Source organism: Drosophila subobscura, chromosome A (genome assembly GCF_008121235.1).
Source record: "Drosophila subobscura isolate 14011-0131.10 chromosome A, UCBerk_Dsub_1.0, whole genome shotgun sequence".
In the NCBI taxonomy this organism is placed as follows: domain Eukaryota; kingdom Metazoa; phylum Arthropoda; class Insecta; order Diptera; family Drosophilidae; genus Drosophila; species Drosophila subobscura.
The window spans coordinates 2,456,113-2,479,878 of record NC_048530.1 but is presented as its reverse complement, the minus strand read 5'-3'; the positions used below and the strand labels follow the sequence as shown (position 1 = coordinate 2,479,878).

The 23,766-nt window shown below is 44.9% G+C and overlaps 3 protein-coding genes across 26 annotated transcripts in view; 1 reads left to right on the top strand and 2 right to left on the bottom strand.

Annotated features, from left to right (window-relative positions):
- LOC117900589 (neurobeachin) overlaps positions 1–23,766 on the bottom strand; it is a 185,220-nt gene that overhangs the window by 59,627 nt on the left and 101,827 nt on the right. For 7 of the 22 annotated variants that reach the window (XM_034811067.1, XM_034811010.1, XM_034811018.1 and 4 more), the window contains exon 1: positions 9,214–9,528. The exons of 8 other annotated variants lie outside the window; for them this stretch is intronic. In XM_034811067.1, coding sequence (XP_034666958.1) covers positions 9,214–9,489 — 276 coding nt within the window. In that variant the 5' untranslated portion in view covers positions 9,490–9,528. Of the gene's footprint in view, positions 1–9,213; positions 9,530–23,766 lie in introns of those variants that run through there. 7 more of the 22 variants (XM_034811109.1, XM_034811155.1, XM_034811116.1 and 4 more) reach the window with 5 other exon arrangements.
- LOC117900739 lies at positions 9,665–22,658 on the bottom strand. 2 transcript variants are annotated; one of them, XM_034811227.1, is made up of 2 exons: positions 21,420–22,658; positions 9,665–9,789 (listed from the first exon to the last, which is right to left on the bottom strand). In XM_034811227.1, the coding sequence occupies exons 1-2, from the start codon at positions 22,580–22,582 to the stop codon at positions 9,786–9,788; spliced, it is 1,167 nt and encodes a 388-aa protein (XP_034667118.1). In that variant the 5' UTR covers positions 22,583–22,658; the 3' UTR covers positions 9,665–9,785. The 2 variants fall into 2 exon arrangements, with proteins under 2 accessions (XP_034667118.1, XP_034667110.1); XM_034811219.1 differs by lacking the exon at positions 9,665–9,789 and having other exon boundaries at positions 21,198–22,657.
- LOC117900717 (trichohyalin) lies at positions 14,209–16,100 on the top strand. Of its 2 annotated transcripts, XM_034811194.1 has the most exons (2): positions 14,209–14,497; positions 14,555–16,100. In XM_034811194.1, the coding sequence occupies exons 1-2, from the start codon at positions 14,262–14,264 to the stop codon at positions 16,029–16,031; spliced, it is 1,713 nt and encodes a 570-aa protein (XP_034667085.1). In that variant the 5' UTR covers positions 14,209–14,261; the 3' UTR covers positions 16,032–16,100. The 2 variants fall into 2 exon arrangements, with proteins under 2 accessions (XP_034667085.1, XP_034667076.1); XM_034811185.1 differs by having other exon boundaries at positions 14,210–16,100.

Genomic DNA, 23,766 nt, shown 5'->3' with positions numbered 1-23,766 from the left:
AGAGAGAGAGTTGCCATAAAAAGAGTTCTCTGGAGAATTCTCTGCCAGAAATTCCACACTAATTGAATGGCTTCCAATAGGAATTTGGCTTCAATTCATTTGTTTCTTTTTTGCCCTATGCCAGGATTCCGGCACGGACAAGTCCAACTAATTAGGAGCCAAATGTGGATGAGAGAGAGGGGAGCAGGAGAGTGTCAGGGAGAAGGTAAGTCGGGGTGGGTGACTGCACAAAAATTCAGCGATTAGCTAATAAGACGATTTGGTCAGTCGGTGAGGATGGCCAGGGCAGGGCAGGGTGGCAGGGGCAGGGCGCTGTAGGAAAACTTTTGGCATTTTTGGCCACTTTGTGAAATTGTTTGCCATATTTGCAGCTGCTAGAACTTTATTGCCAATACACACACACACACACACACACACACACACACACAACACATACACTTGTACACGCACACATAGTAATCAAATAAAACAGAAACGAGGCGACGAGGCACAAGCAAACAGCAAACAGTGTCCTGTGTGGCCAAAAAGACGACGCCGCTGGATGCTGGTCACGCGTATTGAATACAGAATATGCCAAAAGAAGGGAAAGAAGGAAAAAAAGCGAAGCAAATAATAGAAGAAGTAGAAGGGGAAGAATAGGGGAATCTGTAGCTGTAACAACAACAAGGAGTCCGTCATATCCAGTGCTGCGGTGTGGGAAAGACTCCTACATGAAGAGTCTTTTATTAAGTAGAAGTTCATATCAAGTTACACACTTTGTGGCAGACAGGGAGAGAGAGAGTCAAACCATGTGGCATGTAATGTGTCTGTGTGTGTTAAGAGAGAAGAAGGAAAGCTGAAAGTTTGTCAAGCTGTCGCTGTCGTTGTCGCTGTCGCATTTTTCGGTGCCATGGCAAGTGGCAGACTAATTAATGAATTGGCATAAGTTTCACCCCAGCATTTCGCTCTCTCCCTGTTAGCCTTTCTCCTGTACACAACATAAATGTCAAAAACTATGCGTCATAATTTACTTTCGTTGTTCTTTCTCGCCAATAATTTCTTGCGATAAAGTTTCATTTTAAGGCTGGCGGAGAAATTCTTTTGGCAGCGAGCAGAAAAAAAAGAAGAAAAATCCTAGAGGCAGGGAATGCCCGGTCAGACATTAAACAATGTTTTTTCTTTATGTTCACGCAAAGAAAATGAAGCTAATTCCCATACCACAAATGTGTAACCGAATCCAAACTCAACATTTTCAATCACATTTCACAAACACACGCACACGAACATACACACACACAGGGTTGCCCTCAAATTGTAAGTGAAACTTTTGCTAATTGCCGACAAACCCCCGAAACCAAAAACCTTGCAGGGCAAAACAGGAATGTGCCTGCCAATTAGTGCTGCAAGGAGTCGTCCTACAGGCGAAATAGGCAATTGTTATGCGCTGGATGGCATCACCACGTCGTTGTCGACAACAGCAAAATAAGTTTGCCACATTTCTGTAAGCAGCTCTCCCTACCACTCTCTGTCTCTCTCTCTTTGGCATTTCTGGAAATCATTTACAGGGTTAAACAGGAGAAAACATAAAAAGATTGAGGTGTTTCTGCATAAGCAGAACAGCTTATGGATATATTACTTTTGAATTCAGTTTTCACAAATACAACTCTTGGCTAAGCTTTAAATGTCACTCACTTAAAGATTCCAAAAACTGAACATATTTTGGACCTAAAAACATTCTCGTAAATCCACCCACAAGCCATAGCCACACATTCTAAGCCAAAATCCGCAGTTCTTATAGCAGCTAAGACTTCACAGTCTTGGATTTCACTGTCCCAATGTGTAGAGATCTTTTCTGTTGGCAAGGAAGAGCAATTTTTGGCCACTTGCTTACAAGTGGATGGATGGCGACTATGCGTACACTCCTTCATAGTTACGAATGTGTACATGATGCTGTGATGCCATAATACTTGTATCCACACAAAGCACAAATAATGCGCTGCCATTTTAAATCTAAACCGTACCGAAAAATATAGGAAAAAAGAATAAAAGAGAAAATAAAAGCGAGCGAAAAGTGAGAGAAAAAGAGGAGAAATGGCATGGAAATACTACGGTTGGTGAGGAGCAGCAAGCGACAACAACAAATAAGGAGAAAAAGGACATTAGCCACATTTTGTCTTGGCAACCACATATACCAATACCAACAACAATACCAGCAAGCAGGAGCAGCAAGCACACACGTGTCCACGTTCTGCATGCCACTCACGTAGCGTGGTGGGGGGCATGGTGTGGCTGGTATTTTTGTAGCTAGTTTAAATGCTCAACGCCATGCCATGCTCATTTTTTAGTGAAGTTTTATCCAAAAGACAAAGTCTACGACATGTACGTGCAACAACAATACAACACGCCACGAAAAGGGAGAGAGAGAGCGAGATAGAGAGGCCGAGAAGACAGAGATGGATAGCTAGAAGGTCCGCGAGATATCCATTTAGATGGATGATAGAGCAAAATAACGAAAGGAAACAGGACCCTTCCCACCTGGCTCTGTCGGTGTCGCTGTCTTTGCCTCTGCCTGTGTTGATGCTCTCCCTCTCCTTCACTCTCTTCAGATTTAACAAGGAAGACCGAGACTGTAAACTAGCGAAGCATTTCCATCTGTCTCTTTTCCTCTCTCTCTCTCTCTCTGTGCAGACAGACAATGCATTTGAATTGCCAAAATGTAAGGTATTTTTGGCAGCGTGAATTGAATCGGTTATGTCAACTAGGATTCAGGCTGAATTCAGCAAGGAATGGGTTGGCGAGTGTCATTGAGAATTCAGAATATTCTCGGTACTGGGATGCATTCAAAGTACAGCCACTCAGTGGGGCAGGCTACTCAAAAATCATGGAAATGGATGATGCTACTCTTGGTCTCTCTATCTCTCTGTCTCCACCTCTATGTGTGGTATCTCTTAGCTGTTTAGTATTCTGCGGCTTTTACTTGGCGAGCAAATTGCAAATTCAAATGCAAATCCACATCTGGACAGCCACTTGTGTGTGCAACAGCAGGAGCAGGAGCAGCAGTAGCAGTGGCACAGTGGCAGGGTTTGTATGTTGTTGCTTCATAATTGAAATGAAAACTGAAAGCTGACCGCAAAGTGACATACAAAAACGAAAAACTGGCAAAAACATACGTAAAAGAAAGTAAAAGACAGAGAGACATACAGAGAGAGAGAGGAGCAAGACAGGACACTCGCAGACAGGGAGACAGAGAGACACGCAGACAGACAAAGACGAGTGTTGACCGAGTCGAGTGTCTCTCTCACTCATGTGTCCGTGTCATCGTGTAATAAATCTAATCTAAGCACACAGAAAATACAAACCAACAAAGCGACTAACTAACTGTATTCCGTGTGGCCATGTGAGTGTGAGTGCTATGAAAATGTATGCATCTGTGTGCCTGTGCCTGTGCGTGTGTTTGTGCCTTTGTATTTGTATTTGGGTTTAGTTTGCGCTTAATAAACTGTTTAAGTTTTCTGAAATGCAGCAGGCAGACACCAACACACACACGACTGCATAATAAGCAAGTGCTTGAAGGGCCTTGCCTCCCAAAGCAAACAACAGCAACAACAGCATCCATGAGTGGCACAAAAACCCACCTCAACGATTCTGTTTGACTAAGAGCTGGGGCTGCAGATGGGGCTGCGGCTGGGGCTAGAAGCTGCGGCAAGGGCTAGGGGCATGTGTGGCATCGGTGTGGTGGTGGGATGCAACTGTTCGACTGCACGACGTGTTTGTGCATGTTTGTGCCGCTCCACTCCGCTCCGCTCCTGCAAAAGTGTACGCAAATTTGCATAGATTGAAGCATCACGTTCGCGTCTCACCTGCACAACGAAGGCGAGAGAGAGAGATAGAGAGAGGAGTGGCCGGATGTGGATGGTGGAGGCGACGGGTTTACAAATTGCCCAAAAAGGCTTCAAACCAAAAAGTAAAGCTGGTTAATAATCGATTTTTCGCGAACATTTTGCAATAATTGACACACAAATTACAAAAATAAGGACACTAAGGGCACTTACTATCAATATTTTAAGGGTACCATAGGATCATCAGACGAGTGTACTGGAATCTTAAACAGAATAATTGATAATTCTTATTTGCACTCAATATTATGCCTGGAATAGCGTCCTAAGTTACAAGTCCCACTGTATCTTGAGCCTTGAGACAGCCACTTGTGTCCACCATTAAAGCAGCGACACGAGTCCCGTCCGGTAGCGTCCCCTCTCTCTGTCTGACTGTAGAAGTTTCCACCAAGTGAAAGGCAACCCGGAAAGAGTATTCAGTGTGCTTGTTTTTTGGGCGCTGCCTCAAGTGGCAGCAACACTGAGTGCTACATAAGATGCACACAATATTGTTGCTGTGGCTGCTGTCGCACTCGAGTGGTTGGCAAAGGGAAAACTTTGCTGCTACAGCGGGTTGAACGGTTCAGTGGGTTCAGCGGGTTGAGCTGTTGAGCGGTTTGTGGTAGTTTGAAGCTGTCGCGAACACAGTGCGCATCATAATTATAAACGCACTTGAGATGGGAATTAATTACACAAATTGTGAGCAAATCGAAACGACTGGGGGCGGAAGGGCCAGACGTGGGCTGCCAGAAGACGCCAGCCCCAGCCACATTAATTAGCGTTCATCAATCATGTTTGACCGCAAAGGCAGATACAGCGACGGCGGCGGCCAAAGACACTTAAGGAATCAACACCCACAATCACAAGCACAATACCAAACATTCCGTCCGCACCATGCCACACCACTCCACTCTCTGGTGCACAAATATTGCGCAATTTGTCGTCATTATCCGGGATATTAAACCTCATAACGTGCGGCGACATCATCAATTTCAAACATTTTTGACGCGCAGCCACAAAGGCGTGGGGCTTTTGCTGACGCGGAGAGTGGGGGACAGAGGGAGTGGTTGCAAATCGATTAAAATTCCAAAAAATATATTTTTTGGGCTGGACAAAGAAATTGCATTTCAATCGAGAAATGGGTCATCGATAAGTTATCGACAATGATATTATTAATTATTATTAAATTATTAATTTCGAAAAGAAAATATCAACATTTTGAGATTATTTAATATATTTTGGTTATTTTTTTTCATCAGTGTATCGAAAAATATCGATATATTAAACATGTGCAATTATTCTTCATTCCAAATTAATCGAGTTTTCATTATATTTTCAACTGAATAAATGAATATTCATTATTCGAATAAAAAATCTCAACCCCATTGAAATGTATTTTTTCCCGTAGTTTTAGGCTTTAATTACTCATCGTTTGCAATCGATAGTGACACTATCGATGGCCATTTTCTTTAACGACAACTGCAATCAGTGGGAAATAGTATTTCCTCATGTTTTATCTGTGGCAACCCATCGATAATTGGAAAGAAGAAAATCATGTGGGAAAAAAAGTAAATCGAATCGATTTAAGGCCCAACCCAACCCACAATTTCTACGGCGGCTAATGCGGTTCCGTTTCTGCCATTCCCCTTGCCATCACGACTTCCACTCCCACTTGGCAGTCCCAATCCCAGCCCCATTCCATTCCATTCCATTTCGTTCCATTCACTTGGCTCCATCGTTCGCTCTGCTTCAGTGGCAGACAGAATTGACAATCATTTTACACTTGGCAGGATATTATGTAAATTGCTTTTCATATTTGTGCATCATTTAAATTTACACACGCTCACAAACGCACAAACACACAAACAGATCCCATTGCCCAGAGCCGAGAGTCCGTATATAAGCGGATGACAGCTGAGTGGGTGGCAAACGGGGCTATGGTGGGGTTTGGCGGTAAGTAAATCACGACTCACGGCCGCATTTGGTGGATGGTGTTGATGTCAAAGGCACCGAGCTGGGGGAAGAGACTCCAGCAACATCATTATAACGATAGGCACAGCCATCCCCAACCTTCCCCCCAAAGGCTGATTGAATGAAAGACCGACTGACTGGCTGACTGACTGACTGAATGACTGAATGCCTGACTGACTGACTGGTTGACTGCCTGAGTGACAGGCTGAATGAATGACTGAATCGCAGACTAACAGAATGAGTGGAGGCCGCAGGGACAAAATTAACGATGCGTAAAAAGTCGCTTACGCCTTCGCCTTCATCAACGCCTCAAATGGGGCATGCCCCTGCAGCCATGGCTTACAGGTGCGCGGTTCGCTTTAATGGGTATGTGGCCGTCGAATACAGATTGATCAGCCATCCTCCCTGTCTGCCCGCCTGCCTGCCTGTATCCTCTGTACTTTGTTTATGGCTGATTGTGAGATGCGACAGAACAGACATCGACGCCCGCCCCTGGGTGTGTTCTGTGTATTTTTGCCTTTTTTCATCCTACGCTGCTTCCTTTTACTTCTTTCCATCTCACTTGTTCTCTCTTTTTCCCCACTCTTTTTGTTTGTTGGTGTCTGGCAACGAACGAACACAAAAAAAAAGGGGAAAAAGTGGGAGAAGCAATCGCAATGTGTCAGTTTTAATGGGCCTGCAATTGCCGCAGGCAGTCGCGCGATGCTCGATGTTGGTCTCCATCTAAATCCCTGCCTACTCCCGACTGTCTGTCTGCCTGCCTGTCTATCCCCCGTCTCAGGGGAAAAGATATTGGTGGAACCGATTGGGTGTTAAGTGCATTTACAGCCAAAAGGACCCGGATACGGGCCAGGACTCTCAATTAAACCACGAGACACCACCCCCGTAGTGGGGGCACTGAGCAACGTAATTTACATGCAACTGAGATCGGAATACGGATAGGCTAACGACTCCATCCATAAATAAAGTCCGAGATAAACCATAGTAAAGGTTGGGCCAGACAAAAACCATGATCCATCCTACAGGAAATGGAATTATTTAGACTGGAAATGCGAGTGCCAGCTAATTGGAGCTGTAAGCTCCGACCGTAAGATTAATTCAATTGGTCAGCGGTAGGCAGGCAAACAGGCATGCGGACAGCGAAGAGGCAAACGACTAATTGGTTTAATATTACACATACGTATGTATGTATACGCTTCGTGTACGTTCTCCCGTTAACTCCATTTAATAGAAAAAATCCCTTCAATGTGCCTTTTAGCCTTTGTCGGTGGTTCGCTTTGATGGAATATCAAATGAATGGTAATGCTGGCTTTGACTACGATTACTTCGATTATCGAATGCTCAAAGAACGGTTTGCGGGCGAATCAGCTATGAAATGTTTGTGGGGCCAGAAAGAAAGACAATTTTATCGATTTGCAATCACTACATGCCACACATAACGTTAAAAAATCGATTATTAATCGTTTTCTCACAGAACTTGTATTACAAACCAAATAAACGCACATAAAACGAAAGTCCTAAAATGCAATTTACCAATTCAATTTATTTAAACAAGTATTGCAGCCGCATATCGATTTCCCCTTCCATTTGAATGACCATGTAAGAATAATCCAATTAAACACACAATTTTGTATCGATTGAAAATTTTCATAGGCTGCAAACCACAAAACTAGCAAAAACGAGAAGGGACGTGTGAGACGCTTCTTACGCGTCACAACTTTTATACCCGGCACTCAGCACTACATCTGCAACTTAGCGGTTATTTGTCAAATTTTACATTTTTTCTTCATCTGTCATCTACATCAACAACACTACTCTCGCCAACACGCTCCTTTAGCTCGCCACCCTCCCCTAGAGACACACACTGCAGAGTCAGGGCAGAGTCGCGGCAGAGGCAGCGGCAGAGACGTGTCGGGGCAGAGGCCATAAACTGCGCGAAGCAGAGTGTGAATGAGAGAATGTGTAAAAAACGAATATAAGCTGCGGGACGGGGTGGGTTTGACCACTGCAAATTAATTTCTTCATTGTGGCTATAATAATGATCCAATCGGATCCCAATTTGGTGATCTGATAGATATGGTCATTCTCTACGGAATAGCGTTTTGGCTCCCTTTTGCGGGGGCGGAAGGGGGCGTGGCTCATTTTTGAAATACACTTGTAACAATGTGAGCATACAGAAGTCTGGATGCAAAATTTTGTGGCTCTAGGTCTTATAGTCTCTGAGTACTAGGCGCTCATCAGGACGGACAGACGGACAGACAGACATGGCTCTATTGACTCGTCTATTGATGCTGATCAAGAATATATATACTTTATGGGGTCGGAAACGTTACCTTCTGTGCGTTACATACAACCGCTATTGGCACAAATACAATATACCCTATTTACTCTTCGAGTACCGGGTATAAAAAAAATAAAAACAAAAAACAGAAAAGGCCGCACACACTTTTCACTTGAATCGATTTTAAAACGTTTTTGTGATTAATTATTTTAACCGCGCGAGTAAAATGAATGACAAATAATGAAATAACAAGTGTAATCGCTGATTGTGCTGTCCTGTTCGTTCATTCGATCAGTAAGGCATTGCCCCTGTCGCTCGGGGGGCCATGGATTGAAGCATAACCGAATCAACATCATGGCACTCGGCACGCGGAGTGCATCAATACAAAATATAGACCCTCTGGCCGCACCTACCCCCTGATGACTATCTTGATACCTGGTGGAGATCTGTACCTATGACCTTTATGTTTATGTTTTTGATTCACAAATCTGTTGATGCTGGAGTGCTTTGCTCTTCAACAGCTCAAGACTCACCTGCAAAGAGAAAAAAAGGGAACGTTGTGTTAGCAAAATGCGTTTGAAAATATATAAGTTTTGTGTGTGTGTTTCGGGAAAATATGTGACAATCTTTATGCACAGATGCTGGGATGCTGCTGCTGCCGTGTGTGTCTCTGTGGAATGGCTTATGGTCGGTTGACTGTGCCATAAAGTGGGTCAGAGGTCTCTCTCTCCCTCCACGTACAAAATGTAGTTATAAAATCCCAAAATCAGCTTTCCACACACTCCGCCCTCCCCAATCTACGTGTGTGTGTGGAAAATGTATTTGCCTATTTACAGCCTATTGCACATTTTGATGGCCTAAAACCCAAGTCCCAGCTAAACGAAAACGAAAAAAAAAGAAATGGAAAATTGTTGGAAACTTAGTCGAGCGCAAACAGAAAACTAAATTCAATTTCGCAGAGGGCAATGATAATGATGTGAATGGGAATATGTACATATGGTGGGTATGGGATGATGGTAATGGGGAAAACTGACTACACTCTCCCACTCTCTCTCTTTTCTTTTCGTGTGTAGGGTTTTTTTTGTATTCTTTCTTTTCCCGACTTACCGAGAATGCTTTGAGAAATACCAAACACTGTATAATGCCCTCCATGGTGTCGCCGGTGAGGCAGAAGGTGCCTGTTAGGTGGCGGCCCTTCCGTCCCACTGTGGCCGCCGCCAGTGAGGCATGCACCAGGGCACGCTGCTCGATGCCAGCGCTGCCCTTGCCCCCGCTGGCAGCAGCGGCAGCTGTGGCTGCTGCTGCTGCCGCTGTGGCCACCACGCCGCTCGTCAGCATCCGTGGCAGCGGTGCGGCACGCATTAGCCGCTCCAAGGAGTCCATAATTATTGTTTAGGTTCTCTAGCGGTTTATCGATATCGTTATCGATAACGCTAACGGCTTATGGTTGATTGTTTGGTTTCGATTCGATTTGATTCGAATGATTTCGTGTGTTTTTGATTTCTTTGCTTTTTTTTAGTTTCGTTTTGAGTTTACGATTTTGTGGGTGTTATTCTTTTCTTTTCTGGTTGAGTTTTTCGTTTAGTTTTCACTTTTGTATTTATTTTTGTTGTTGTTGCTTTGGTAATTTTTAATGGTGGTTCTTCTTCGATTATCTCCTCTTGCATCACACATTTTATTCAACTGAAAAAATTTGTGTTTTTTTTTCGTTTTCGTTTCACCAAAAAGCGGAAGGAAAACGATACAAAAACAAACAAAAAAAGCCAACACACTCGACTGAAATTCGAAAAGGGAAAAAACTCGCAAAAAGAATTTGCCAAAAAATAAAGAAAAGTCATAGAAAATCAAGATTAAAACGAAATAATAAATAACAGGAGAAAGAAAGAGTTGGAGACTGGATTATTTTTTGGTTGATTTGCCAGAGATGATTATCGGCCGACATCGGGCGCACAACTGGGAGATGCACGAGAGTCCCGACTGAGGCTGCCTACAGTGTCCATTCCAGTGACTGTTATTTCAGCTGTTAGCCTGCAACAGTCACTGTCACAGCCAGCCTATTGTAAAATTTATGGGCCACACAGTGAGGCAAGTGTGGCAGCTTGGAACACTATCAATAACTAAGAAGTGGGCCCCATAAAAATGACACTGGAATGTCCCAAAGATGAACTGCAAAATGCAAAATGTCACAGTATGATGTGCGACATTGTGCGGCATCGGCATCGGCTTTTGCCACATTGTTGGATCAAAAATATACGAGGCAGAAACAGAAGCAACACAAACAGCTGAAATAGCAGCAGCAGCAGAAGCAAACATGACAGAGGCCATGTCGCTCCATCATTCTGTGCTGTGCTGACCGCTGGCTGGGGACTAATAAAATTCAAGTTAAATGGTTGTTAAAAATTTATAGCAGACTATAACCGCTCCAGGCATCATCCAGTATTCGTGTTGCACGAGGCCGCCGAAGACATTGCAAAAGAGATAGGCAAATGCCAGGATAAGGAAGACGCCAGGAAGCGGAAGTCAAAAGCTGACAAAGTATTGTGGCATTCAGGCATTCCACAGGATAATAAATCGTCAAGTTTTACCTTTGAAAATAAGTTTAAAAACATCTTCGTTGAAAATTCAAGAAAATATCGAAGCATTTGAGACCCATTTGGTTATCGTTTGGTTCTCGCGATTTTAGGAATGTCAGAAATAAATATTTCTTCATTTTTGCTCTGTAAATTCTTATTTAAACGCTTTACAATTATTTTCCATGAGTGATCTTTTCGATTAAACTTCCCAGTTTAATGAATTATCATGAATTATCGATTTATATTATCGATAATTAACCGATAACTCACAAAATATTAAAATTTAAGCTTTAACTCTGCAGAAAAGCAAGTAAAAAACGAATCGCTGTTAAACTTTTGTCGCCTGTCGCCCAAAGCTGGCCTCATGTGTGCCCTGATGCCACCATGCCCCACACTCCAATGCCCCCCTGTACCCCGCACATTTCTCTAGCTCATCTTTTACGGTTCTAGCAGCAGTTACAGTTGAAGAAAAATAAGCATACAGTCCTTGGCCTGTGGGCTCTTGCTCTTGCTGTATCTCTGTCTCTGGCTTTAGCTTTGGCTTTGGCTGCCATCATCCGTTGGCTCTTCCGCTTCCATTGGCCCAGGCGCTTCAAGCGTAATTTATCTGCTGCTGCTGTTGCTGCTGCCCTAGAGAGAGACACAGAGAAAAGGAGAAACGTTGCTGTCAACAGGAGCCAGGCAGAGGAGCGTGCGTCCTTTCTGCCTACTGCTACTACGGGGGCAAAGGGCTGTGGCTTGGTACAATTTATGCAAACCGACGTATGGCCAACAGGATGAGAAGCAGAAATATGCCAAGAGTTTTGTTTGTGGGAAAAGGACTGACTGTCGAGAATTTCTAAGGGCAGGGCCGGTGTGTGTGGGTTGTCCTTTGGGTGGCACACACACACACACACATACACAAATACAAACAGTGTATTAACTGCAGCTAAATCAAACTTTTGAGCCAAGTTATGAATTATTTGCCATTGTGCAGCAGGCGAAACATGCCTTTGTCGCCAGGGCCAGGACCAAGCCAGGACCAGCACCAGGACAGGAAGTTGCCTCTGACTTTTGCCTTCTTCGCAGAGGAAGGACGTACGATCCAGAGATCCTTTTTAGCATCACCTGTCTGTCTGTGTGTGTCTGTGTGGGTGTGCGTCGAGTCATCCTGCCCCTACCTTTTGGGACCGGGCCAAGTCAATTTGAGCGGCATTTTGTTGCCATCCTTAGGCCCGCCCGGACAAACAAGAGAATCCATTCTTTTGGGTTCCGTTTTCTTCTTTTCTGTTGTCTGTTTTCTTTTTTCTGCCTAGCTGTGATGATTCGCCATTTGATTCGCCTCTGCCTCTGCATCGACCTCAGCCTCCTGCCTCCTTCTGTGGCACGTAAATTGAATAGACAAGCAAAGCAAAAGACCAAAGTTCGGGGCAGCAGCAGCACAGCAGAGAAGAAAAAAAACATCAACAACCAAACAAAAACAGACCCAGAAAAAAAGAAAACAAAAATCAAGGGGGAATTCAAGCAAAAATTAAGTGAAAATAATAAACCCTTGGAGCGGGTCACACACACACACATATCCTGTGGCAAGGAGAGACCATTACACACACGTTGGCCAAGTTGCCACACTGCCACTGGCATTGCCACCAGCTGGCATTACAGTTAATTAAAGGTGACCCAAGAACCACTTCCCCCAACCCACTCACAGTTCTTGTCCCACACATGACACACTGGGCCGGAAACTAGAGACAATTTAGTGAAATTGGAATAGAACTTTCGAAGGGAGCTCTCTCTCAAATAATTACACTTGGAGTTGTGTTATCGATGAGTGTTGTTTTTATCGATAACTTATGGACATATCGATTGTTAGGTCAAAACTTGTGCATCATTAAATCTATCGCAACTTTTTATAATATTCAACACAAAACTGAAGTACCTGGTCAATGCGGACTCATCTCTGCGACCAACCAATTTCGCTGTAGCGATTAAATATCAAAAAAAAAAAAAAAAAAATTAAATCTATCGAAAGATGTGCTAAAAATATAGGGAAAATCTTTAGCTACAGCACTTGACGATTGCAGCGTCAGGCCAGTGTTCGATGTGGCAGGAGCGACTGCCACGAGTGGTTGGCAAGTGAGAGTCTGTGAGCCGAATGGAAACTTTGCAAATGAATGGCAGGGCATTGGAAATAATGAGCTGTATTTACATTTCAAAGCCCACAGATCCAGGCGAGCAGGCGAACAGCCGCACAGTCGAACACAACAAAAGTTTAAGCTGAAGGATTGAGTGGGGTCCACGGGGTTCTCTTCGACTCCGTCTCCGTTTTTGTTGGCATTGCATACAATTTGTTTTATGGCCATGGCGTGCACATTAAACGCGCACTTAATCACACGCACTGGGCGTGGCCCAGCCTCTCTCTTTCTCTTCCTCTCTGTCTATGCCCCGCCAACAACAATCGTCTGTGGCGACAAATCAAATTGATTTCACTCTGGATTTTTTGTTTTGTTTTGTTTTTGTTTTCTTTCATTTCTGGGCTTCCTTCGCTTTTCGCCTTTCGTTTCGTTGGCTTTCGTGCCTTATTAAATCACTTTTATTGCCATTGAAATGTGCAAAAGTTTTTGTTGTGTGTTCAGAAAAATAAGAGGCCAAGCGACCACAACAGGACAGACCCGAGCAGACCAGAGTGGACCAGACGACCACGAGGCGTATGCGTAGTGCATGTAGTAGAAATAATTCATATTTAAAGGAAACTTAAAATTCTGAAAAAGGGAATTAATTCAAGAGAGGCACATAGTGGTTGGGAATTGATTAAAAAAGGGAACAGAGTGGAATTTCATGAGCGGAGCGGAACAAGGTTTATTCTTCAGGTCTAAAGATTTTCTAGAAATGTGCTTGGGGCACACAATTTGCAGTCTAAGGAAGTGAAAACTGAAAGCTCAAAAATATTCAGTTAATTTCAAAAATTAACAAAATTCTTCAGCTTAGTGGCGACATATACTTTCCATTCTGGAAATTTCATATTTTTCCAATGGAGAACGTTAAGCTGCAAAGTGTATTTTCTTGATTTATGAATTCTTTGACTTGCAACAACATTCCTTGCAACATAATCTGCCCACGCACATCGCCCCTTCCCTAGTGGAGACTGTGGAAACTTAAGCTAAGCCACAACTCAATTTGTCATGAAATTGTTCAACAATTTCCCCGTCGTTTATCCCAGAATTTTTCTTGTGGCACTGGCAGCACCGTCCGCAGCAGCATCTCAGCGAGGCGTGTAATTAAATTTTCATGCCACCTGCAGCTGCCGCTGCTGCGGCATAGAGAGAAGCCAAAGAAGCGTGCAGCAAGTGGGTGGAGGGGCTGCTGCATGGACCACTGACTGAATACAGAAGAATGGGCAAATGGCTCTGTGGCTGGGCCAAGCATCAACGCCTCCAAAAATGTCGACTCAAAGCAGGCGGAAGTAAACGCAGGACTCCACGCCTCCACTTGTTTTTCCAAGGGTGCAAAAAGCAGGCCTCGATCATACTGTCAGAGATTGCGTACTGCCCCCGTCCCCCATCCACACTAAACCAGCATAGACAGACTGTAGGAACTTATTTTCGGATGGAAAAATTACTCGCTCGAAAGATGCTAAAGGAAAAAATTCCATGCGAGCCGCGGGCATCACGGGCGCGGCTGTCGCCCGATTGCTTTGATCGCAGCGGAAAGTTGGTGTATTACGAGAATGCAGCTGCTGGGATGTTGCAGCAGCAGGAAATCCCATGTGGCGTGCGCAAGGACAGGGCGGTGAAGACCAAGGACGCCAATGGCAAGCGCATGCTGCCGCCGGGCACACGTCCACCGGGACGTGTCCCAGGTGCCTTGGCAGCCATGGCGCGTCGCGTCGGCGGCAACAAACCGACGCCCAGCGAGAAGCGTGCCGAGTCCGGCAAGGCTACGTTCTTCCATGTGCAGGGCCAGTCGTGGGAGTCGAAGGGCTTTGCCGAGCTCACTCCCATTGAGCTGGAGCGAATGCGGTCGGGTCGTCCAAAGACCGCCGACGAGAAGCGGGCCGAGCACGCCATGAAGCAGGAAGAGCAGCGCCAACAGACGGAAGAGACCGAACGGATACGCAACTATTTCCGTGCCATTGACGGGCAGCGGCGCGAGAAGGAACTCCAGCGCCAGCAGGATATGGAGGCGGCCGACGTCGACGAGGAGCAGCGAGCGGAGGCGAACCGCCTCAAGGTGTTGCAGCATTCGCTGAATGTCAGATACGAAATGGATGAGCGAGTGCGGGAGGCCACCAAGGCCATTTCGGAGGCCAAATGCAGCGCCGTTTGGACCGCACAGGTACAAGAGCGTCGTTTGCTTGACCGCGCCCAGGCAGAATGTGACGCCCATCAGGCGCGCAAGAATCTCGAGTACAACAACAGTAAGTGGGGCACCGACAAGCAGAAGGATGCGACCGATGAGATCAAGCGCCGCCAGTATGGTGCGGATGTCCGCCAGCAGATCCTCGATCGCGAAAAGATGCGGTACACCGCCCAGGACCGGCAGCAGCAGGAGGCACACGAGATGCGAGTCGCTGTCGATGAATTCAAGAAAGCGGAGGCCCACCACGTCCAGGCCGTCTCCAAGGGGAAGCAGAGCTATCGCCAGGAGCTGGACAAGTACTCAAAGATGCATCGCGAGTTTGTGCGCATGATGTGCCAGCAGGATCAGAGTGACGAGCAGCGCGCCTACGACTACCTGCTGCAGAAGGAGGCCAAGCTGCGACAGGAGCTAGCCGAGAGGAAGGCCCAGCAGGCTGAGGTGAAGCGCCAGCGAGACGCTCTGTTTGTCGTTCAGGAGAAGATGATGAATGCCAAGGACAACCAGGACGAGATGCGCTTCATAGCCGAGCACGAGCGCCTCGAGCGCAAGTATCGCGAGGCTGAGCGCCAGGCCGCCGAAAAGGAGCGCCGCATCGCCGACGAGCTCCGCAAGGGGAATCTCGAGCAGCTCGATCGCCTCAGTCAGATGAAGGCCTGCTACTACACGCAACGGGAGCGCGACAACAGGGTCATGATGCAGCTCCGCGCCGAGGAGGCGGAGCAGCGTAAAGTTGAGGCCGCCGCGGACAAGGTGAAGCGGAATAATCTCCGCTTGGGCGTCGCCTGCCAGATGGAGCAGCGCGAAAGGGCGCGTCGCCGTGAACTGGCCGCCGAACGTATGGAGTTTGAAAAGGCACGCGCCGCGGAAATGCAACGCCAGACAGAGATCGATACGGTGATTGCCGTGAAGCTGGATGATCTGACCAAGCGCGGATGTTTGCCGGGTCGAGAACTCAACACGTTGAAGGGTCGTGTGGCGAGTGCGGCACACAAGAAGCTGGGGGCAGAGATGACTTAAGCTTCTGCCACAGCACACCACACACTACACTCAATTATAACCACAAAAGTCCTCGCCAAACACATGCACACATCCACACATATGAAGATGACATATGGCACTAAAACACACAGACACACACAGGCATACGTATAAGCGGGCGGGCTGAAAAGCAGTCGGCCTACCTATAAATAAAAAATGATTTTTAAATATTTTCTTTTCTTTTTATTTGTCAACATGCGAGGGCTGTCCGATAAGTTTCTGGACTGACAACGAAGACGACCGTCTACGTTAACCAAACTACTGGCTACTGTGATAAGGAATCTCTTAATATGCTCGCGACAAAATTTCAGCTTCCTCCATTCGATAATCATCATATAAAAATGGAAAAATATGAATATTGTTCGGCCTTCACAAATCAAAATCGAGATGGACGATGTCTATGGGGGTTATGCCATATCATTTACAGCTGTAAAGTTTCGGGCTGCTGAATCTAAGAGCGGACGTACGAGCTAAGAAGATGAGATACCCAAAACCTGGGACCAATGACAAAAACATAGCCAAATCTCACAAAATTGTTGTGGACGACCGTTAAATCAAACTTAAAGAGATAGGTCACCAAGGTGTCTAGAAACCGCATTTACCTATTCTGAAACACGAGTTAGATATGCTCACTTTTGATGACCTTTGTGTTCGAAGGAGCTGTTGCAAGTCTCTCTTCGAGATGCTTACGGGTAATTAATCAGAGTTTTGGCGCCGAATCATAGCTGTGAATGATACATAGGTACACCACTGTATTCAGGCTTATTGGCTTACTCGCCACCAAAAAGGCGAAAGCTGTTATTCCAGATGGAAAGTAATGGCAACAGGTTTTTGGTACAGACGTCTGATATACATATATACCGATAGTCTGGAGAAAGGAGTAAACGTTCACAGGAGATTGCAGATAAAGAGCTTCACTTGCAGAAGAAAAAAATGTTTCATCAGCTTAATGCACCTTCACAAACATCACCAATTTCTATGGCAGATCCACGAATTGCTTGAGTGGGATTGGATTGGATCTCTGGGATTGGACCAACATTAAAACTTTAGGACTCCAGCCACTTTTTTACCATGGAAATATATAGTGAAGAGTGACCATAGTAAATATCAAGAATTATCGATGGATTCAGTTGGGTTTTTTTTTTCGCGATCGAGGATCGCATCCTTCTGCTTGACGGTGCCCCAGTTGCTGTTGTTGTTCTCGAGATTCTTGCGCTCCTAATGAGCGTCATATTCCGGCGCGGTCCAGCAGGCGACGCTCCTATATCTGTGCAGTCCACATGGGGCTGAATTTGACCTCCGAAATGTATGAGAGAGAATACCACGAACTAAAACTTGAAGCATACTCTGCGGTTGTGAAACTTTTTGTTGCAAAACGAATTTCCCGGGGGAAATCCATCTATATCCTGTCAGTGGCAGGGACTCAACAAGTTGCCACAGAAACAGTGCGGCGGAGGGAAAGGCTCTCATTAAATCCACAAAACTAAAGCAAAAAAATTACTGATGATAAAATGCATTCCAAAGCGGAATCCGCATGGCAACTAAAAGGAAACTTTGATGCGGCAAAAACATGCATTCCTCTGTTGGGGACAGGCATGTTAGTGGAAATTTCTTCAGTTCGGTTCGTTGATGGCTGTAAAAGTTGGCCCGGGGAGTAGATACACTAATGGGAATTGCGTAGTGAATAACATAATCGAGGATTACTTATGTGGTAGAAGGCACAGGAACGGCTTATGCGTTGCACAAATTTTCCATAAGTGAAGCGACACAAATATTAAGCATTTCGATTAATTTAGAAGCCAAAATATATGGAAAATCTAGACTGAAGAAAGGGAGTATAATTCTGACAGCTACCCTCAAAGCACACTGCCACCCCGAGCCGAAGAGCAGGCAAAAAAGTTCCCTCTCTCACCAACCAATTGAGTGTTTTTTTGTGTAAATTCAAAGTTTGTGGAGATTAATTGAGTTGAAGCATGGCTCTGCTTTCAGCCTAAGTCTGTTGCTAATATGTCTCTTTTGGGTATTAACCTAACGCTAGATAAGTGTGTGGCACAGTGGCAAAGAACAGTAGCAGTGGGGGGACATGGATTATATGGAGGGAGTGGGGGGAGGATTTATTTATGTAACTTAAATTTCGTTAAAATGAAATAACTTTCCCATGTGCGGATTTTGATTTTTGGTCAAAAAATGTTTGCCATACAGAAAATGATGTTGTTGCTGTTGGGTTGAATGGGTTAAGCTCTTAACCCATGACTGATTGTTAAGGCATGGCAACGGAGGGCGGTGGCCTAATGATGTAGAAGGAATATTACCCTTGAATGCCATGTCCTTGGGGAAAGGATGGACATCTATGCTTTCTCCCGCTCTCTCTGCCTCTGCTTATTATAATTGCAACCAACATCGTAGCATACTTTTCTGGGCATCCTTCGACGAAAAGCAACAAAGAAATGAATGGCCAAAGGATCCGGCATCCGTATTCGCATTTTGACAGACAGAGAAACAGAGTGGAAACCGAGAGGGTGGGGTTGGCAAATGGGGGATACATACATGTGTGTTTTTGTGTGTGTGGCAGAACAGAGAAAAGAACAGAGAACAGAGGGAAAACAAACAATAGCAAAACTGATTAAGTCGAAGGGAAAACCACATCAAGCTAAACGATGATGAAGAAAAGACCAAAAGATTACAACAAAACCGTTGAACGTTGAATGCTGCTGCTGCTCGCTCTGTCTCTCTCTTGCTCTCTCCCACTCTCTCTCTCTCTCTCTCTCTTGCTGGACACAAAAGAAGAATCACCAGAGGGATGGATACGAAACAGTAGTAAAGGAAAAATGCGGGCCAAGGATACACACACACACACACACAGACACACAGGCAGATAAACGGACAGCTGGCACATACATACACACACACATACCTACATACATTTGTACATATGTATGTACATCCATGCGTCTTTGTGTTTGCGTATCTATGGGAATGGCACTCGGTAACGAGAAATGAAATCGAAGCAGAATTCGTAGCGCCATATATAGAATAATTGAAAGGATATGGCCAAAAATTGTGAGAGACAGTCATCCTGGCTGCTGCGACAATTTGTTAGCTATGATAGTAATGCCACATCCTTCCTCTCTTTTTTGTGTACGTGTGTGTTTGTGTGTGCGTCCTCACTTTTTCTGTGTGTTATGCCACCAACAATGATGGCAAAATTAGTCATTGTCCTGGGCTACTGCTCCTACTACTGCTACTGCTACTGCCATTTGCATACATATGTATGTATATGCGTGCGTGTGTCCTCTGTCCCGCCTTCTCGCTCGCTTTCTGCTGTGTGTCCTAGTCCTGACAATTATGTACAATTTACTTTGCATAACACTCCAGAGCAGAGCAGAGGTTTAAAGCCATCAGCACAGCACAAGTCCATGGCAATAGCCAGCAACTAGTTAGCATATTTGTTGTTCCTGGGGTCCTTTGGTCCTTTGGTACTCTCGTACTCTGGTCTACCAAAACCCCTCCTCCCCACCCGCATAAAAGTTCTACCCATAAGAATTCCCCGAGTAAATTCAACAGAGCCAAAAAGTTAACCAACACAAAAAATATCTAAACAAAAATACAAAAAGTTCCTGATGGCAGGAAAATTTAAGCTGTGGCCGGAATGAAAAATAGAGAGAAAAATCGAGAGAAGGAGAGAGAGTATGGTTCCCCAACCTTTCGTGACTCCAATGGATAAACACACGCATAAATCTGAGCCTTACCGCAAACCACCCCCACCCCCCGCCCACACCTAAAAAAATATATGTACAACACAAAATTTGAAACAACTTTTGCTCCCTTCTGCCACTGGTTCTGCTCCTCCATCTGCTTCTCTTGGCAATAATCGTATGCAAAAATCTATTTAAATATCATATCTCCATCTCTCTCTCTCTGTTTCTCTTACTGGCATTTTTTTCTACACCAGACAAGGAGTGAGATTGCTTTTGGCTTTTGGTCAACTTTGCTGTAGAACGTTTTTTGAAAATTATTCGAAATGCAAAAGGCTTCATCTGATGACGAGTGCAACCAATGTACTACAAATGTGGTCCAGATATTCAAATGAATTGTGGCTCAAAACAGAGAGCTAGAATGAGAACAAAGGTGTCGAGGGAGCAGATTGAAAGAGAGTGAATGGGAGAAAGAGACCGAAAAGGAAAGATTGTTGATTTTCTATGGAAATATGTATATCCAAAGACAATTAATCAGGGAAAAGTCTAACTTTTTCCCTAACGAAATCGATGAATATCTCTAGCATTTTGCTGCTGAAATACGCTTAATAAATAACTAAGAGATAATAAATACATGTTTTTGTTTAAGGGAACAAAGGGAACAAATAAAAAGGGCGGAGATCGCGGCATAAAGGATGTTATTTGTAATATTCTAGTATCCTTTTCTCGATGTGATTGTTATCCATGAACAGGACTATATGTTGTAAGAAAAGTGTATGGTTGGTGGTTGGTTGGGTGGTTCGGTGGGTGCTACCAAGAGGTGCTGTAATGGAAAACTCAAGTGAAAAGTGTGTGATGCAATGCGATGCGATGCCTTGCGATTGAGAGCGAGAGTGAGAGTGAGAGCGAGAAATAGAAAGCGTTAGAACGAGCCAGTGATTGATTGGTGATTGAGTGATTCAAGTGAAAGGTGGCTTGAGTGAAAGGCTGATCCCGTATGCTGGGCTTCGGGTGATGGTGCTGGCTGCATCTTGTGGCAGGCAAACGGCAGTGTGTTTGTGTGTGCGAGGCTACAAAATCAGAAACCGACTGGAAAAACAAAAGGTAAATTCTTCAAGATGTGCAAATTCTTTTGTGGGGGACAACAATAATTGTTATTGTAATATATATATTTTTTTTTCGTGTTGGATTTTTCTCAGATTTTTTATGTCTGTCGTGCTGATTGTATGGCATGGATCCTCGGATCTATGAATCTCCAGATTTGTATGGTGAATTTTCGATGGGTTTTTCTTGCTTGCATATTTTCTTTTTGCTAACCTTGTGGTGTGGGGTGTTTCGCTTTTGTGGGCAATTTTGTTGTGATTTTGGTTGCATTTGGATTTTGGTTCTTTTTTTTCAAATTGATTTTTGAGATTTTCGATTGATATTTGCTTTTGTTTTGATAATGTTGATTTTTGATTTTGCGATTCTTTTTTGAGCGATGATTTCTTTTTTGGTTTTTGGCGGTGCGGGTGGTGCAATGGTGAGTTTTTTACTGAGCTTTTTTTTTTTGATCGATTGCTTTGTACAGGTGTTAATGAGACAGTTAGTTGTTTATCGAATAGCGAATTTCGAGTATGTTTTGATTTAGAATTTCTCCGATATGCTATAGATGCGCTTTACGCTCACGCACTTGCGTCGCAGACGCTCGCACTCGATCTCCCGGAAGTCGGCGTGTGATGTGGCCGCTAGGCCGCAGCCAGAAATGGAGTCCGAGTGTCCGTTGGTTGAGGCCGACGTCCCCGACGCTGTGCCAAGGTCGTCGATGGCTATGTGATGGATGCGTGGCAGCAAGGCGCTGATATTCGGCTCACTGCTGTGCACCGTGGTCGTCGTTCCGCGGTTGGAGGATGGTGGACTGTTGCTGTTGTAGGAGAGATCGTCGTCCTCCTCCTCCTCGTCCTCGACTTCGTTGTCGTAGAGCTCTTCCTGGCGCCGCTGGTGCTGCTGTTGCTCTTCCTCCTCGCACTGTGGACAACCGTTGTCGCTGCTGATCAGCTCCTCGTCGTCCTCGTCCAACACGGTGTGTGCGTGCGACTGATGGCTGATTATTGCACGCTTCAGTTCCAGGAGCAACGGCGAGGGCGCCTGCAGCTGGTGCGGTGCCACAGCCGGTGGCTGGCAGTCAAAGAGGCTCGAGGATGATGCCTCAGTGGGTGGCACCACGGGCAGTGGCTGATGGGTGATGACTCCTCCACCGAGCAGACTGTGCCCCGTGCTGGCCCCGGCCTCGGGGTAGATGCGATTGTCCGAGTTCGTGGACGAGAACTTTGAGAGCAGCGACTTGGCGCTGGCCTTGTTCTTCAGCTGCTGCTGCTGCAGGTAGTAAAAATCACGTGGCAGCGACGATGTGGCATGCAGCGGATCCTCCGGATCGTAGTAACCCAATGCAGCAGGACGGAAAAGTCCGGGTGTACTCAGGGAGTGCTGCTGCTGCTGTTGTGAGGCGACCTCCTGTGAATGGGAATGTGTGTCCTGGTCGTACGAATCGCTAATGACGCTCGCCGTTGAGGCTGTGGGCGTGGCTGTGGTGCTGCCCAGCGTCGACTGAGAGCCTGAGGAGGCTGCTGCAGCGGCAGCGGCGGCGGCGGCAGCAAATTGGGCACCCAGCAGGGGCGTTAGACCCGCTAGGAACTGTTCCTGCTGCTGCTGCTGGCGCTGTTCGTCGAGTTCGCGGCGATAGGCCTCGATCTGGTCGCTCGGCGTTGGGGTGTTGCTGTGGATGCAGCCTTGAAAGAAATCCAATGCTTCGTACAGGATAAAACACAGGCCCAGGACAAGAAATGTCTCCATCATCAGGAATTGAAACCCATTTGGAGAGAGCCCGACAGCGGAAAAAAATGATAGATATACAGGAGAGGAAACACGGAAACTGAACGGAACGTAACGCAAAGCACGCACCAAAGAAGAACGAAACACCGCAAATCGCGCGAAACGAAACGAAACGAAACCGAAACGATTACCGTTTTAAAGTCACTCGCTTTCTCTCTCTCTCTCTCTCTCTGTCTCTTGCTCTATTTCGCTTGTCTTTTTCTGTTTAGATTTCGTTCTTAAATTGAATTTTGTTGCTTTTAACACTTTGGCACTTCATTTTATATTCATTTGTTGCTTTACATTTGCTCCTTTGCTAGTTCTCGTTCTCTTTATCTTTTATTTTTGGTTTGTCGTTGTTTGCCGTTTGTCGCTTTATCCTTGACTGAAATTGAAATTGAAACTGAAACTGTGTGAAGAGAGGCCTTGGCCAAGGCAGAGACTCTTTTGTTATTCAATCCAAATTAATTTCGAATTTGTTTCTTGTCGTCTTTTTATCATTTTTGTTTGGTTTTTTCTTTTGCATTTGGTTTTTTTGTGCGTAATTTTTCATTTCATTTGCATAAAGTTAAACGGAAAGGCTTTTTCCCTTTCATCGTTCTCATTAGTTTTTTTTTTTAATTTTTAAAGCAACTTTTTCTATATATTTTTTTTGTTTATTTTTATAGCGTGTGCGTGTGTTTTGAAAAAGAAACGAAACGGAATGGAACATTGGTACAGTTAAAGGCACAAGCGCACATACATTGAAAGACACATACACATACACAGAAATACAGTGGGGTACATAACGATATACAACAAATACTATATTCTATATACAGAGCAGATCTCTCTGGCTGGAAGAAGCGGTGGCTTTATATTCGTTCTTATTTTCTTTTTTTTTGTCTTATTTGCGTGCGTATAGCGTGTTTCTTCTATCAAGAGTTTGTGTGTGCGTGTGTTTGGCATTTGCATTGGTTTTTTGTTAGAGAAATAAATTGAATGATATTCATAAAACAAACATATAACCAAGCCCAAGAAAATGACCACAACAAAAGAGAGAGAAAAATCTTAAAATAAACACAGAAATCCGAGATGAACATCTTTTGACAGGATGAAGTAGGAAGTAGAGACAGCAAAAGGCTTCCAAGGTGACTCATTCAACCAGAAATATAGAAAAGTAAACTTTA